This window comes from Schistocerca serialis, chromosome 2, assembly GCF_023864345.2.
Source record: "Schistocerca serialis cubense isolate TAMUIC-IGC-003099 chromosome 2, iqSchSeri2.2, whole genome shotgun sequence".
In the NCBI taxonomy this organism is placed as follows: Eukaryota; Metazoa; Arthropoda; class Insecta; order Orthoptera; family Acrididae; genus Schistocerca; species Schistocerca serialis.
Genome location: NC_064639.1, coordinates 757,742,738 through 757,761,008, shown reverse-complemented (window position 1 = coordinate 757,761,008; position 18,271 = coordinate 757,742,738). Strand labels below are relative to the sequence as shown.

Below are 18,271 nucleotides of genomic sequence, written 5' to 3'. Positions count from 1 at the left end.
TACAAGCCTCAACCAAGTACTTACAACAGTAGACTGAGATTAAATTTTCTGTCTTGCTGTGGTGTAGGGTAAATTTAAGGCTATATTATACTGGTATTAGTAGTAGTAGTAGTAATAATAATAATAATAATAATAATAATAATAAAGAATTGTATGAAAATTATTTTGTGATTTATATGTAGCATTTGATAAATCTTAACGATCAGATACAAGTAAGTTGGCTCACTTCCAGTGCGCTGTATGCCAATAGGCAGCAACTTACTGTTAGTGAATGAAATTACAAAACTGTCACAGTTGCACAAAAAATTTGTTTTTATTTAAATGGTGGTCAGTTTTCGACTTTTGTCCATTGTCAAGCCATCTGTGTAAGCTGTACTATAACACCTTAATGTTTTTACACTGACCACATTATGTTATGAGTTGTTAAGTGCAAGATACTATTTGCATATGAAAGTACAGTGCTATGTGCACATGCATACTTTTAGATATTTAATGGTTATGGGTGTTTGCAGTGAAAATTACCAATTGTGCAAACAAACAACTTTGGATCCTTCCACCCATTTATGTCTTGTTTATTTCAAGGGCCATTTGCCTCTCTCTGCACCAAGTGTCAGTTTAGCGCAGTGTAGCTGATAATGCATTTACATCAACATAATCTCTGATAACATAGAATGTCCATGAATTTTTTATGTTTGCATGACATAACTCGGCCAGCTAAATAAAATACCTATAGGTGACACCTGATTGCTATGACAAAGAAAGTTAACTTACAAATCTGATGTGGCATGAAATCCTTGAAATATTTATCTAAAAAATTTTGATAGTTTTATACAAAAATGGAACATTGTCAATGTTTCTGAAAACTATATACATAGAGATAATTATAATTCCAATTTTTTGCTATTTTGAGACTGAAATTATTCTGCCATTTTAATGGAGTGGATACAGCCAACTTCTTTTCAGATACATTGATATATTAATATATAGACTTAAGATCTGTTCATTCTTATATGAGCTATTTTATTAGTAATTTGACAATATGTTTCTCCTGTCATGGGACAGTTTTGTGTTACTTACAGGTGTTTATTGTGATTCTGGGAATGGAGCTACAAAAAATAGATTGTGGATTTGTAAATGGAAGAGGCCATATTTTCAAGAAGCAGGCTGAGAGTGAGAAGCAAGGATAAAAGGCATGGTATCAGTAGAAATAAATACCTAGGAAATTTTAGAGATGTATAGAATAATTTGTACTTTTGTCATTTGTTTTATTGAAATTCCACATTGGTGCTGCTGTATTAACTTTTACATGATATCATTATAGCTGCCCAGTCCTTATTTTTATTTAATTGAGAATTAAATCAGCTCAGATTTGTGTTAATTTAGCAGGACATCTAATTTTCAATATCCATGGTATATATTAAATGCTTCTTAACCTGGCACTATTTTGTTTCATTCATTCGTGGATAACGGTTCCAATTATTACTGTCTGATTATGAGTACATATGAATCGTTCTTTATTTAACTACTGTAAATGTGAATAACAAACAATGAAAAATCCAGGATGGAATGTAACAATACCAGAGAAGGAAAGTTGCTACTCACTATATAGCGGAGATGCTGAGTCACGATAGGCACAATAAAAAGATACAAACAGTTATAGCTTTCAGCCATTAAGGCATTTGTCAGCAGTATATATATACACACACACACACACACACACACACACACACACACACACACACACACACACACACACTCGAATGCAACTTGCACCCATGTCGGCTGTCTCAGAGAGCTGAAACTACAACTTGTTTACATTTACAGATTGAGATCCATTATTTTTAACACTTTATCATAAGCAACCAGCTTATTCAAATGAATTTAGTGTGGCATGAGTTAGAGGCCAGAAAGCGTGCACATTATGTTATTTACTGACTATTGTTCCTTTTTGGTACAACCGACAATTTTTTTACAAATTATTTTGGAATAAAGAAAACGACGCACCAAAAGGCAGAAGCCCTACATCAATGACAGGTACAAATAAAAGGTACAGAGCTTGGCTAGCTTTTGGAACACACTTCCTTTTTCAAGCTTCTAATAAAAAAAAAAAACACACACACACTCACATTCACACGCCTGTCTCCCTACAGTGTGCACAGTCAACTGCCAGCTCTTTCCTGGTCCACACTGAGTGTACTGGTGTGAGGTGGGGGTGTGGGGTGTGATTGGATGAGGGATGGAGAGAGATGGGTGGCAGGGAGAGGTTGCGGGGAAGCATCTAGTGGGTAATGGGAGAATGCGAAGCCATCTGTGGGCTAGCTAGCACTGCAGGTACAGGGGACAGATGGCAGACAGCTGGGCATGTGATTTCATAGACTAGGGCATGAGATAGCAGCACAAAACAAGCTGATGGGGGTACAGCGAGTTACCTTAGGTTTAGGCCAGGACGGTTATGGGAGCGAAGGATGTGCAGTAAGGATAGCTCCCATCTGTGCATCTCAGAAAAGCTGTGGGGGGGGGGGGGGGGGGAGCATCCAGATAGCATGGGTTACAAAGCAGGCATGGAATCTTGCTTGTTGTGCTCTGCTGAATGTTGTGCACTTGGGTGGTCCATCTTGTTTCTGGCAACAGCTTGGCGGTGGCCATTCATTTTTATTGATAGCTGGTTGGCGGTCGTACCAACGTAAAACACTGTGCAGTTGGAGTAGGAGAGCTGGTATATAAAATTGCTGCTTTCACATGTAGCCAAGCCTCTGATTTCTTTCATTCCTCATTCATTACACCTGTCAACGTTATTGAATTCCCCCTAACACCAACTGAAACCTTGACTCGCCACTTCCAATGCCAACTTCTTTTCCCAGTGCATTCTCCTCCCCCCCCCCCCCCCCTCTCCCCCAGCCCTTCAAAATGGTCTACCTACTCCATTTATCTGCAACAGTTCAGAAAAGTTTCCGTATTCCTAGCCAAAACCCTGTCCCATGTCCTATTTTGTAAATGCTCCTTAAGCCTGGAATCCCCCCACCCTTGTCCCCCTCCCCTTGGTCTAACCATAAGAATCCCTATTTCTGAATCCCACCCCTTCCTCCACAATGACCTTCATCTCTTCAGATTCCACCAGTCCCTTTCCCTCCCAAACCTGGTCATGTAAAAACACCTCTCCATGGCACAGGCATTGCTGAACCACCTCCACTCCCTCCAGAAAATACTGTTACCCCAACACCTTGAAGAACATTCCAAACACCACCTCCACAAGTTATCCAGCCTGCTGACATCTTACTCCAACCTTGGAGCACTACTATCCAAACCCCACCCTATCCACAGTTTTCCTCCTCATCCACCCCTCATAGCATCCAGACACTGCCCAGCACATCTTTTCAACCTGCCACATCCTCCAAAACAACCTATCAACACTCCATGAAATCCAGAGCCTAAAACATCCCAGAGCATTGTTATTAACCTCTCCACCAAAATCCTCAGCCTCACAGAAGTTTCTGTCCTATCCAAAGGCCTCACATTCAGCTGTACTCCCACGTTTAACCATTTTAGACTTGTGAAAGACCTACTCTCCATCTCCTGCTTCCTACAGTGGAAAAACTTCTTTGCCACTGACATCTCCAACCAAAGTCAATTCAATCCCAACACGAATGATAGAGCATAATTATATGGAACAAGTAATTTTTCATTAACATATCAAATTAATTTGCACATATGGTTGCATTCTGAACATTTCTAAGTGTGTGTGTGTGTGTGTGTGTGTGTGTGTGTGTGTGTGTGAACGAGTGCGTTAGTAATTCCTACCCACTATCTTTTACATGTTACAGTAATAGAAAATTTCCTATTTTTGTTACAGCATTCTGCACCATTTTGGGTGCTGATGAACCTTAATGTAGAGTAAAGAATTCCACCTTTCCTTCTGATATTGCAATTATGTACATCGTTGTTCCTTTTGAACTGTAATGGATTATTTACAACAAACTTCATGAGGGAATAAATAAACTGTGAAGCAGTCATCAGAAAGCCCAACTACTTAAACAGATGAATACAAGTTGATTGTGGGTGGACACCACATATTATTCTTACAGCATGTTTTCAGCAGTGAAAACTTTCATTCTTTCTTTCTTTATTAAAGATGAGTTACTCCAGAATATTGTCCCATAGGACATTATTGAATGCAAATATGCAAAGTATGCCAACTTACTGATTAAGTTGTTTTCGGAGTTCCAAAATGTGCTTTTTCCACTTTAAATTCTCGCCAATGTGGACATCCAAGAATTTTGAAATTTCCACTCTATTTATTATTTTCTTAACATGTGTTACACGTATCATTGATGTAATACCCCTAGATGTGCAGAACTGAATATATTGTACCTTTTAAAAATCAAGGGTGCAACAATTCATAGGAAAACAGTGAGTGATATTTTCAAGAACTTTTTTAACTATTTCTTTTGTTTCTGTATGTATGCTTGGACTGATTACAATACTAGTGTCATCTGCCAAAAGAACTAATTCTGCTTGTTGTATATTATACTGAAGATCTTTCAGATATATGCGGAACAGTATTGGATCTAAGATTGAGCCTTGGAAAACCCCATAAGTGATTTCTTCCCTGTGAGGATTATGACCCCCGACTAAATTAGTTGCTTTTTAGGTATAACTTTGTGCAATATTTTGAACATGGCTGCACTACAGCAATGGTTACAGAACAGCAAGAATAAAAGACAGCCAACCAGTTTATCTGATTGGTAGATTATCACCTGCCAATCAGCTAAATGAGTTAAATGTCATCAAATCGATTGCAGTCAATAACGAGTATTATCAGATCATGGTAGATCACATCTTCAGAAAGAAAACCTCTCAAAAATGTTCAATACTGTGCAGTGACCTTTTCTGACACAATAAGAAATTCTTATGCATCCCCTTTTTAGGAAATGTTTCTTATACGGTATAAATTTAACTGTAATGTCTCTTTCTCTATAGACAAAAGTTTGGAGAGAAGACTTCTGCATAGTGTGGGAAATACAGGTGACTCGTTTTCCAATTCAGGTGTCTATAAATTAACCTGCAATAACTGCACATGCTATTACATTGGTCAGACTGCAGAGCTGTGAGGACAAGATACAAAGAGCATCTGTTACACAGTTATTCCTTACAGAGATATCAAACAGCACATGATGGACCTTTGGGAAAAATTACATATCTATAAACATCTTGGGTGCAAAGATAGAAATTTACTAAATGACTAGCTGCAGCTTGCCTGTAGACAATTTTTCGATGGTTTCAAACCCACACTCTTCACAAAAAAATCTTCATACAACTGCCGGAAGACTTTGTGAGCCGTTCATTTCCTCAAAATTCTATTATACAATTTTTGTGCATGCAGTTTCGTTGTCAGTTTATATTGTACTAGGATATTGATGCTACCCACTTTTGTTATATTTGCCACTATTCAGAGACCTATGAATTTTGCTCTTAATTGTCATTATGTTTAATAGCATGCTTATGCACTGGAAATTGTCGTTTCCATATGATGATGTACTTGAAGTGACACTAATTTTATTGTTGACATTATGCTTGTAAAAAGTACTTATACACAGATATCACTAGTTCCATATGATAATGTACTGACAGTCCTATATGGTTCTTAACTTATGCCAGGATATTTTATGTATTTGTCTTTTTCATCATATATTTCTATTCTCGTTGATATGCATGGTGTATCTCTGTTAGTAATTTCAATGTGGTTATGCTTATTGGCTGTTTATACCACCAAGTGTACAGTTGTTTTCCAGGTATCCATGATCTCCATTCTCCCTCAGTTGGCATGTAACTACTAACATGGTCTGTTGTTTTAAGCGATTGGTTTTAATTATGTGGCAAGCCCTTGATTCTAGGGGTCTTAATTTTTGCATATGGATGTACAGACCATTGCCGATACATGCAATGTGAAGACTGCTTTTACTGACTGAAAAGCTAGTGTGAAAGTCCACTTGACCTATGTTGATGTATACCGTGTTGTTTGTGATGGTCCTACACTTGTAGAGAGTAGCTTCTGCTAGACACGTAACATTGGTCCATGGCATTTCCATTATAAGTTATCACATTGTATGCGGGTTTGTGCTTGTAAAGAAGATGGGTTTAAATCTGTTGAAACCGTGTTCAAGGTTATTTGAAAACCACCATTAATTGCAACTGGTTGGCTGTCGTTAATTCTTTGTATAACTTTCTGCATTCTTTTGGTTAGTTATGACATCATCCATTGGTTGGCTATCCCATCAATCCCATCAAGCTTCAGTTTATCTAGGATGATATTGTGATCCACACAGTCAAATGCCTTAGATAGGTTGCAGAAAATGCCAGTCAGTGCTATTCTATTATTTAGTGCTTGTGAAATTTGGTTTAATGCGTGTGAAATCTGGTTAGTGAACATGCAAATGGCATTTTCAGTAGAGCAACCCTTCAGAAACCCAAACTGTGATTTGCTGAGGATATAGTTGTGCGGGTGAGATACTATTATACAATACACCGCCTTTTCAAAAAATTTTAAAAAATTGTGTCAGCAGTGAAACAGGTCGGTAGTTATTGACATCTTTCTTACCACTTTCTTAAAGAGGAATTTAACAATGGCATATTTCTGTCTTTCTGGAAAAATGCTTTGAGTCAGTGATGAATTTCAGATAAGACCAGGCTTATTATGTGGGAATTAATCTTTAGTACACTATAAGAAAAAGGCATCAAAACCAAGCATGCTTCGATTTTGAAAGAATATATAATTTTCTTAATTTAAGGAGAAGTTGGTGATACAGTCATACAACTCAATTTTATGAGAGTTACTTTTTCAACAAACTGGTCTGGTTGTTCTCTTAAACTGTTTGTCTCTACACTTTCTACTATATTTATGAAATGATTATTAATTACATTTGCTACTTGTGACTCATCATTTATTGCACTTGCATTTAGTTCAGTAGTTATATTATCCTGTTTCATAGCTGTTTGTCCTCTCTCATTTCAGTACATTCCATACATCATTCAGTTTGTTGTCAGAATTACTGATTTCTGACATGTGTACATGTTTCCAGAATGAGATTTTCACTCTGCAGCAGAGTGTGCACTGATATTAAAATTCCTGGCAGATTAAAACTGTGTGCCGGGTCGAGAACTCAGTACCTTTGCCTTTCGTGATCATGTGCTCTACCAACTGAGCTACCCAAGCATGACTCGCGCTCCGTCCTCACAGCTTTACTTCCGCCAGTACCTGTAAAGCTGTGAGGACGGGGCGTGAGTCGTGCTTGGGTAGTTCAGTTGGTAAAGCACTTGCTCGTGAAAGGCAAAGGTCCTGAGCTCGAGTCTCGATCTGGCACACAGTTTTAATCTGCCAGGAAGTTTCATATGTACATGTTCCTTGCTTTTTAATAAGCTCTTTTTTAGTAATTTGTAGTAGTTTTTTGTAGTGTGCAACTACTGCAGGATCCCTACTTGTTCTCGCCAAAAGATACATTTCCTTTTATTTTCCTTTCACAAGATACTTTAATCCCTCTAGTGGTCCATGGTTTTCTACATGGCTGTTTAATGTCCTTTCTGATTAGCGTATGCAGAAAGCTATTTTCAAATAATGATATGAATTTATTATGAAATAGATTTAACTTCGTGTTAGCATTTTGTTCATTATAAATTTCATCCCAGGTCATCTCTTGTAAACTATTCTTAAAAACATGTGTCCTGAAGTCAATAATTATCTGGTTTCCACTGAGAAGTACCTCTACTGCAAGGCATTATGTTATTTATCCTAACTGACTGTGCATCTTGATCAGAGAGAGCATACTGGGTAAACAGTTATTTTCCTGCTTTGAGCTTCATCGAAGAAAGCATTATCAATTAGTGTCCTACTGTCTTAATCACCTGTGTGGGAAAGTTAATTACTGAGACCAAATTGTAGGATCCAAATTATGTTTCCATATCATTTTTCCTCTGAGAATCCTTTAGAAAGCCTATATTGAAGTCACCACAGACAGTTAAATGCTTGTTGCTGCAGTTCAGAATTTCCAGCGTGGATCTATATACAATTACAATTAAAAGTGAACTATTTTTCAGTGTTAGTCCACAAGCACACACTTCTGTTTACTGATCACTACAAAATCTACTTGTCTCAATGTTTTCTGAACTTGTGTTGTGGCTTAATATATGTGACAAGTCCTCCTTTTCCTATATTAGTTCTGCATGAGTGAGGTGCTATAGTGTAATCTTTTATATGTAACTTATCTAACCCTGTGGTTATGTAGTGCTCGGACAGGCACAGGATGTCTATCTTTTCAGAACTCTCTAAATTTTCCAGACAGACAAGAAGTTCTTCTACCTTAGTAATCAGTCCTCTAATATTTTGATGAAATAAGCTAATCTTATTTTTCTGTGCATTTTTAAGCATTTTTTCGAGGTCCTTCTGTTATTTTTACTTCTTTTCAATCCCTATTCTAACCTAAAAAAAAAAAACCTCTGTCACTAGGAGCCACAGGTATCTTGCTGTGTGTGATAGTGTCACCCCCCCCCCCCCCTCCAATATATTATGTAAAAGTAGTTCATCCAACCTATTTTCCCTTCTCCTGTTTAGGCGCAGTTTATGAATACTGTTTACAGAATTCACTAGAGCAATGACAAAAGAAAAATATTTACTAAGTTACAGTTAATTACAAATGAAAGCAGTAACTTTACTTACTTTACTCATCAGCCATGCCTTCTTCATGTACTATTCCTTGTGTTATATAAGCCATGGACGGGAGTCTTTTTTTTTCCATAATCTGGGTACACTCTTGCTATGACAGTCAGAAAAATCAGTTTTCAATGCAGTCTCAAGTTGTGGAAATATAGGTATTGGAAGAGGTAGAGTTATCCCTATTTCCTGGCAGCCCCCTCTTTTTATCAACAATTTTTTCCCCACAAGCACTTGATGTTCTGTGTGTGGACAGATGGATCATCAATGACACACATTCAACAGAATGATTTACAAGTGCATGTTGAAATCCCTTTATCAGAATGTAAAATTTTCTTCCCCCTTGAATAAAATCGAACTATAAAGCACTTGCAGGATTCTCTTTCAATGCTGCCAAATACCCAAATACATTCAACTTCATTTTTCAATGAGCATCCTCTCTGGTATCTCCTATTAGCTATAAGTGATTCGCCTAATTTGATGAACCTTGTTTTATCCACCATTTGGAACAGTCTCATTCATGACTATGATGTAGCAGCCTTCTTCGCAGAAACTGTATTACCTGCACACTGTGTTCATAGTCAATTGTGTTTCAGAAGATGGTGCTTGTAGCATGTAGTCTCTTATCCAATGGAAAACTAAAATCATGCTCTTCTCGATGGATAACTTGGAGTTGTCGAACTATGTGGTCTTTCTTACAGATTTTCACTTGTGGTTCTGGATGCAGTGCAATTGCAAAGGAAAATCAGCATCTCCACTTTTCTTGCAAAAATTTCACAGAGTTGAGTCCATGATGTTCTACACAATTCCTGTTAATCCTCATGTGGAAACAATCCAAAGTCCCAACAATATTTCGAACAACTTTCCACACTACATAACCGAGGAATTAGATTTTGCCATGTCAGACTACTGCTTTCAATCATTGCTATTCACATTTGAAAACAATAAACCATGTTCCACCGGGAAAGCAGTAAATATTTGCCATAATTTGCGCCACCAGAGTCATGTGGTCAACATCAAGTCGCATGTTCAAAGTACATGTTTAGCCCTGCACATTCCACAGGCAATCATTCTTGGAAATTACCAAATCGACAAATTTGATGATCAAATTGGAAAGTACTGTATTGGGTTTTGCATTTCATTGAAGAACTGATGGTTCATTACGTAATGAACCAGGCATTGTTGTGCAGCAGGAAAGAAACAGAAAAGGTAAAGAAGTGTGGAAAAACTCATTAGTTCCAAATAGTAAACATTTTAACGTTTCCCCATAAATTCCTCTTTTACTGTTCTACGAGGTGTGATTGGAAAGTTTTAAGAATGGGCTTGTAATTGTACAATGTTCGTACTTACATGCTACTGTGATGCATCTCCTTCAAAATTGCCCCCTTCTGACTGAACACACTGACTGCAATGGTGTTTCCACTTTTGGAAACATACCTGGAATTTTTTTTCCTGAAGTGTGTTAAAGATGCTCTCTGTGTTTGCCTGGATGTCTTCAATTGAGTCAAATCACTTCCCTTTCAGTGAAATTTTCAGTTTAGGGAACAGGTTGAAGTCCGCAGGGGCCAAATCAGGGGAATATGGTGGTTGTGAAACCAGGGGAATTTTGAATTTGGTCTAAAATTCAACAGTGGAGAAGGCATGATGAGCCGGTGTATTGTCATGATGTAGCACACAACTCCTGCCTTTGCACAATGGAGACCTTTTCTTCCGCACCTTTTCACGCAAACACTCAAGGACACATTTGTAGTATTCCTGGTTAATTGTCTGTCCTCCAGGGGTAAATTCATGATGCACAATACCGGTGTAATCGAAAAAAATTACCAACATTGTCTTCGACCTTTGACCGACTTTGCCATGCATTTTTTGGTCATGGTGAGCCTGGAGTCTTCGACTGCGAAGACTGCACTTTGGGTTCAGGATCATATCTGTATACCCACAATTCATCACCTGTAGTTACTCTATTTAACAAATCTGGGTCATTTTTAGCCCGCTTAATCAGATCTTGGCACACTTAAAGTCGATATTGTCTCTGCTCACTTGACAACACTTTTGGAATGAATTTTGCGGACACTCGACGCATGTTCAGATCTTCAGTTAAAATTGACCGAACTGCACAGAAACTTAAATTAAGTTCATCAGCCATCTCCCTAATTGTTATCTACGATCAGAGCCCACCAAGCTGCGAACTTTCAGAACATTTTCATTTGTTTTTGAGGTGGAAGGACGGCTGGACCGTGGTTCATCTTCAAACAAGTCATGGCCATTTTTAAATCTGTTGAACCAGACAAAAATATTTGACTGGCTCATACAATTATCTCCTAAAGCTGTTTTTAATAATTCGTACGTCTCAGAAGCTGATTTCCCGATTTTAAAACAAAATTTCACACAAACTCTTGTCCAGTTTTCACACAGACAGAATCCGGCAACAAGCCCTAACAGATCTGCACTCAACCATTAGCCACAACGAACTGTATAAAGGAAATGCAGTTTTGTGTCAGAGGGCATTCAAGGACAAGGCAATGACTCACTCCCCACCCTCCGTGTACCTGCCTGCCAAACCAGTAAGCAGTAGCGGATCCATTCTTAAAACTTTCCAATCATGCCCCGTACATACATCCACAAATTCTTATTGTTCCTCTCCCTTGTATACCTCCTGAGTCTAACAAATATGCAACCACAGGTGCCCACAAGGAGAGGGGGAAGGGGACAAGAGGGATACTTGCCTCCTCCTGGAATCAGCGGTATAGACTTTTTAATTCATTACTGAATTCTCACAAATTTCTGGATACAATTGTCTATAATTGCACTATTCTGTAGAGTCAGCATTGAGAGTGTGACAGGAAACATTACTGTGTTAGCAATCTGTTTGTAAACGGGTTTGTTTGTTTGTCAGACTGTCAGTGAGAAATGATGCCATTTCCTTGTTGCTGCAGTGGTTTTAGTGCTGTCCTACAGTCAAGGCAGATGTGGAAATTTACAGATGAATGCCAGAGTAGTTTCCCCAGCCTGATTCCACACCAATTCACAGCACAAAAGAAACATGGGTGCACTGTACCAGTCCTATATTAATCACCAAGCATTACAAGGGTATCCCTTTTTTAAGCTGCACAGCTTATCACAACAGTTGTTTTCTGTTGGTCTCTGGTTAAAGAAGACCCATCATTGCTTGCGGAAACCACAGTCAGTGTTAAGGCCACCACAAGCAATCAGATTTGACTGTCAAACTTGCTTGTTTCCACTCACGGGTTTGTCAAATAAACTCGTACAGGTAGCAATAATGTACAACAGTTTAACCTCACTTTCGAAGTAGACGCTGTTCATACTGTGAAGTATTGTAACACTAGTGAGAATCGCTACCAGTGCATAAAAAGAATTTTTACCTTGACTTTGGCAGTGTGTAAAGAAGAAAATGAAAAAAAAACCACTACTCCAGGGAATAATTGAAACAGAGAGAGAGAGAGAGAGAGAGAGAGAGAGACGCAAAAAAATCTGCTAGTGGAAATATTACACTCAGAACCCAGTGAGTACACCACTTTTCTCTGAATGGACAGTAAAACTTTTAATAACAGAGTTATGTTGTCCTAACATTGAGAAAGAAGGTACAAGTAGTAGAAAATTTGTAATTTATTTTCTTCTCAGTTAATGATAGTTTATTAAAATATCACAACCTGGGAACAGTTGCATCATCCATAGAAGAACTGGAGAGCTTTGTTCATATGTATGGTCCCCCCTCCCCCCTGCTTCTATTTTGTGAGTAGAACATTGATTTTCTTCTTAATCTCTTTCTGCATAACATATGTGTGGGAAAGATACTACACCCCTATCATTTTGGTCACTGCCAATACTGTTTTCTTTTTATCCTTGATTGTCATTTCAAAAATTGTGGAAATTCACAACACAGTGAGATAAATTACAATAAAACTTTTTTTCACAAAGCATATGTGGTGAAACATCAACATAACAATGTCCGCCATCTTGTCAGATCTGCCATCAGTCAAAATTTCTCTCATAAATGGCAAACACACTTTACGTTTGACAAACATGCCAAACACAGTGCCCTACACAGTCAAATATTTGACAAACTTAGTAAGTTTGTTCATATGTATTGGCCTTTATTGTCACAGAGAGGTTGATGTAACCGTGAAGGACATGGTGTTGGGGTCCCTTTGGTGCTTTCATTGATGCTTCATCTGGGGATACAAATGTATCAACCAAAATGAAGAAATACAATTTTCTGCACTAGAAGAGAAAGAAAAAAGTGTGAACTTTTAAGGCCTTAAAGATCTCCACTTCAAGAATTGGGATGCTTTCAAACTCCATGCAATGCAGTGCAACATATTTACAGATTCAGCAGTCCAGTTGACATGTCTGCATAGTAATGTGTCAAACTTCGGAGGTGATGACCTTCTTGGTTCAGTTCTAGTTCTGTTGGCATATGCTGACCCACATTGTACTTCAGCTAAACAACCTCAAAAATTTTGCTTTCAAAACACATTTAAAATCGTTAGATATGTGTTTCAACTTAAAAAATATAGAAGACATGAAAATGCATGGTATGCAATAAATTCATTAAAATCACACATTTCTACAGCTTTTTAGTTGATGGGGTTCATAAGAAGTGTAAAAAAAATCTGTTATTGTTCTTATTCACCCTTAATTTTATTGGATTCTCTTGAGGATTTCTTTAATTTTTTGAATAAACGTAGAAAGAATGTTTAACTAATCCAATGTTGTGGAACTGTTACAATCTATTCCATGTTACTGACTTCTGTTTTTGTGATGTAATCTGAATTTATTTATTTTTGAGTTGTCTCACATTGTTATCTTGATTGAGGCAACCAATTAAGATAACTTTTAAAATGATTCCATACCCCCTGCGGGTCTGGGGGTTAGAATAGGCCCAAGGTCTTCCTGCCTGTCGTAAGAGGCGACTAAAAGGAGTCCATCCCCCTCAAGGGGGTAGTTAGCGCCTGCGTCCGGAGACGGACGGTCCCACGACCTATATTTGTGGTCTTTTTGGTTTTTCACTTCTCATTTCTTCCTTCTTTGGTTGGTTCCTTTCTTTGTTCTTCTCCATCTCACTGTCTTCCTTACTCTTTCCCTTGCCTTCTTCTCCTTGCCTTCTTCTCCTTGCCTTCTCTGGTCTCCGCTTCGGCGTTTGAGTCAGTCTGTCCTCTCTCTCTTCCTTTTCGTCTTCTTCCTTCCTCCCTGTGCGCACCTGAAGGCCGACCCATGCGTTCGCCCTCGTAGCCGGTGACGGGGTAACGCGTAATTCCCCGCCCTGGGTAGACAAGTAAGGCACGCACGTACCCCCTGGTAAAGGCCAGGCCCAGGGAGGGGTGATTGCCTGAGTTGATACCTTCTGACCATGCCGATTGGTCCCTCCGTCTGTTTCTCGGGAGGTGTGACCTGGGGTGTAAACATTCACCTAAGGCGGGAGTGCCCTCTGAGAGGGTCCCCATAAGGAAGGAGCGCGCCATCGGAGACGCTGGCAATCATGGGGGATTTCTCCGCAATGGATTTCTCTTCTTCTCTCTCGACTTCTGCCCACAAACGGAAACATGACCAGCCCCCAGTGACAAAAGTACTACCGCCTACCCCACAGTTCCTCGTCATTTCTCGATCTGAGGACGGAAAGGATTTTTCCTCTGTCAACCCTTTCGTTATCCAGAAGGGCGTAGATGCAATAGCCGGTACTGTTAAGTCTTGTACGAGGTTGCGTAATGGTACCTTGTTACTAGAAACTGAGAGCGCCTTTCAGGCACAGAAACTGCTTTGAGCCACACTCCTGTACACGTTCCCTGTCCGGGTGGAGGCTCACCGAACTTTGAACTCGTCTCGTGGTGTGGTCTATACTAGATCCCTCGACGGATTGACTGACGAGGAGATTCAGTCTTTCCTCGCTGAGCAGGGCGTGACGGCTGTCCATAGGGTCATGAAAAAGCTCAACAATGACCATGTACCGACCCGGACACCTTTCTTGACCTTTGATAGTGTTAAGCTGCCATTGTGCATCAAAGCGGGCTACGAGGTTATTTCTGTTCGCCCCTATGTCCCGACACCTACGCGCTGCTACCAGTGTCAGCGTTTCAATCACACTCGACAGTCTTGTTCCAATGCGGCTAAATGTGTCACTTGTGGCAGGGATGCCCATGAGGGTGACTGTCCACCTCCGTCTCCTCGTTGTGTGAACTGTCAGGGTGACCGTGCAGCATCCTCCCGCGACTGTCCCGTCTATAAGGAAGAACGCTGTATCCAATAAATTCGGGTCAAAGAGAAAGTGTCCACCTCAGCTGCTCGCAAGCTATTGGCTCCTCTCCTCGGACTACCAGGGAGGTGGCAACCCAGACATGCGATCTGACCTTCAGCACCACAGTCGTCCGTTTGGCCAGTGCTAAGATCGCGCGGTCGACGTCTCCTCTTCCTCCCATCACCCCACAGACACAAGCCCCTTCATCAGCTTCTGCTAAGATGAAGACCCAGAAGTCAGATGCACGAGCCTTCAAGAAGGAACCGTCCTGTGCAGACTTCCTACGTACTTCGACCTCCCAGCCATCGACCGGTACTTCCACCAAACAACCTTCCAAGAAGGCTCATAGGAAGCACAGTTCTCCTTCTCCGCCACGGCGCATTTCTTGTCCTCCGCCACCCAGTGGTTGCCGCCCCAGGCCGTCATCCGTTTCGCCTGGTCGCACCGCTGGTAGCCGAACATCTGGCCGTTCACTGGCGGAGGAAGCTCCCCCTCCCGGCCATCTTACCAAGATGGCCGATGAACCTATAGAACCAATGGACGATGACTGTCCGCCTACTGATAGCGGCGGCAGTGCTCGCTCGAAGCCAGGCCCTCAGCGGCCATCGAGGTGACCCCTTCTTTCATCTTCCTTTTCTTCTTACGATGGCACTTATTCTCTGGAATATTCACAGCATTCGCTCCAACCGAGAGGACTTGAAGCTGCTGTTCCGCTTGCACCGTCCGCTCGTCGTAGCCCTCCAGGAAACGAAGCTACGCCCATGCGATCAAATTGCCTTGGCACACTACATCTCTGTGCGTTTTGACCTACCCCCTGTGGTAGGTATCCCGGCTCATGGAGGGGTTATGTTGCTGGTCCGGGATGATATTTACTACGATCCCATCACGTTGCACACCGGCCTGCAGGCAGTTGCCATTCCGAATTACTCTCCCCACTTTTAAATTTTCCATTTGTACCGTTTACACTCCATCGTCGTCTGCCGTTACCAGGGCAGACATGATGCAAATTATTGCTCAGCTACCTGCACCATTTTTGTTAACTGGAGACTTCAATGCCCACCATCCCCTTTGGGGCTCTCCAGCATCCTGCCCGAGGGGCTCCCTGTTAGCAGACCTTTTCAACCAGCTCAATCTTGTCTGCCTCAATACTGGCGACCCTACTTTTCTTTCGGACACATCTCACACCTATTCCTATTTAGACCTCTCTATATGTACTACCCAACTTGCACGCCGGTTTGAGTGGTATGCACTTTCTGATACGTATTCGAGCAACCACTTCCCGTGTGTTATCCATCTCCTGCAGCATACCCCCTCTCCGTGCTCATCTAGTTGGACCATCTCCAAAGCAGACTGGGGGCTCTTCTCTTCCAGGGCGACCTTTCAGGATCAAACCTTCACAAGCTGCGATAGTCAGGTTGCACACCTCACGGAAGTCATTCTCATTGCTGCTGAATATTCCATCCCTCACCCTACTTCTTCTCCACGTCGCGTACCGGTCCCCTGGTGGACCGCAGCATGTAGAGACGCTTTACGTGCTCGTCGACGTGCTTTAGACGCCGCCCTACAGTGGCGAATTGTATCAATTATAAACAATTACGTGCACAGTGTCGTCGTATTATTAAAGAAAGCAAGAAAGCCAGCTGGGCTGGTTTCACAAGCACCTTCAACAGTTTTACTCCTTCTTCTGTTGTCTGGGGTAGCCTGCGCCGGCTATCTGGCACTAAGGTCCACTCACCAGTTTCTGGCTTGACGGTCGCGAATGACGTCCTTGTGGCCCCTGAGGATGTCTCCAATGCCTTCGGCCGCTTTTTCGCAGAGGTTTCGAGCTCCGCTCATTACCATCCTGTCTTCCTCCCCTGCAAACAGGCAGAGGAGGCTAGGCCACCTAACTTCCGCTCCTCGAATCGTGAAAGTTATAATGCCCCATTCACCATGCGGGAACTCGAAAACGCACTTGCCCGGGCACGGTCCTCCGCTCCAGGGCCTGATTCTATTCATATTCAGATGCTGAAGAACCTTTCTCCTGCGGGTAAAGGTTTTCTTCTTCGTACTTACAATTGCATCTGGATTGAGGGACATGTTCCCGCATGCTGGCGCGAGTCTATTGTTGTCCCGATCCCTAAGCCGGGGAAGGACAAGCACTTGCCTTCCAGTTATCGACCCATCTCGCTTACTAGCTGTGTCTGTAAAGTGATGGAGCGAATGGTTAACTCTCGTTTGGTATGGCTGCTCGAGTCTCGACGCCTACTTACCAATGTACAATGTGGATTTCGTAGGCGCTGCTCTGCTGTTGACCATCTGATTACCTTGTCGCCCTTCATTATGAATAACTTCTTGCGGAAGCGCCGGACCGCTGCTGTGTTCTTTGATTTGGAGAAGGCTTACGACACCTGTTGGAGGGCGGGCATTCTCCGCACCATGCATACATGGGGCCTTCGCGGTCGTCTCCCTCTTTTTATTTGTTCCTTTTTAATGGATCGACAGTTCAGGGTACGTTTGGGTTCTGTCCTGTCAGACACCTTTCGCCAGGAGAATGGGGTGCCACAGGGCTCAGTTTTGAGCGTCGCTCTCTTCGCCATAGCGATCAATCCAATAATGGATTGCCTCCCAGCTGCTGTATCAGGCTCCCTTTTCGTGGACGATTTTACCATCTATCACAGCGCGCAGCGTACATGTTTCCTGGAGCGCTGTCTTCAGCGTTCTCTTGACCGTCTTTACTCCTGGAGTGTCGCCAATGGCTTCCGTTTTTCTGCCGAGAAGACGGTCTGTATTAACTTCTGGCGCTACAAAAAGTTTCTCCCACCGTCCTTACGACTCGGTCCCGTTGCTCTCCCATTCGTGGAGACAACAAAATTTTTAGGTCTTACATTTGACAGGAAACTTAGCTGGTCTCCACATGTGTCATATTTGGCTGCCCATTGTACCCGTTCTCTAAATGTCCTCCGTGTTCTCAGTGGTATGTCGTGGGGAGCGGATCGAACCGTCCTACTTCGCCTATATCGGTCGATCGTCCGCTCCAAGCTGGATTATGGGAGCTTCGTATACTCCTCTGCACGGCCATCCATCTTATGCCGCCTCAACTCCATACAACATCGGGGTTTACGACTTGCGATCGGAGCGTTTTATACTAGTCCCGTCGAGAGTCTTCATGCTGACGCTGGTGAATCGCCACTCACCTACCGGCGCGATATACTGCTTTGTCGGTATGCCTGTCGGCTACTGGCAATGCCCGACCACCCGTCTTATCGTTCCTTTTTTGACAACTCTCTCGACCGTCAATACGGGTTGTATGTCTCTGCCCTGCTACCCCCTGGAGT

General features: G+C 41.7%; 1 protein-coding gene across 11 annotated transcripts in view; it reads left to right on the top strand.

The window, feature by feature from the left end:
• LOC126457959 (diacylglycerol kinase epsilon) overlaps positions 1-18,271 on the top strand; it is a 199,868-nt gene that overhangs the window by 3,906 nt on the left and 177,691 nt on the right. For 7 of the 11 annotated variants that reach the window (XM_050094706.1, XM_050094709.1, XM_050094708.1 and 4 more), the window contains one exon: positions 1,080-1,195. In XM_050094706.1, coding sequence (XP_049950663.1) covers positions 1,135-1,195 — 61 coding nt within the window. In that variant the 5' untranslated portion in view covers positions 1,080-1,134. Of the gene's footprint in view, positions 1-1,062; positions 1,196-18,271 lie in introns of all 11 variants that reach the window. The other 4 variants (XM_050094707.1, XM_050094710.1, XM_050094713.1 and 1 more) reach the window with 2 other exon arrangements.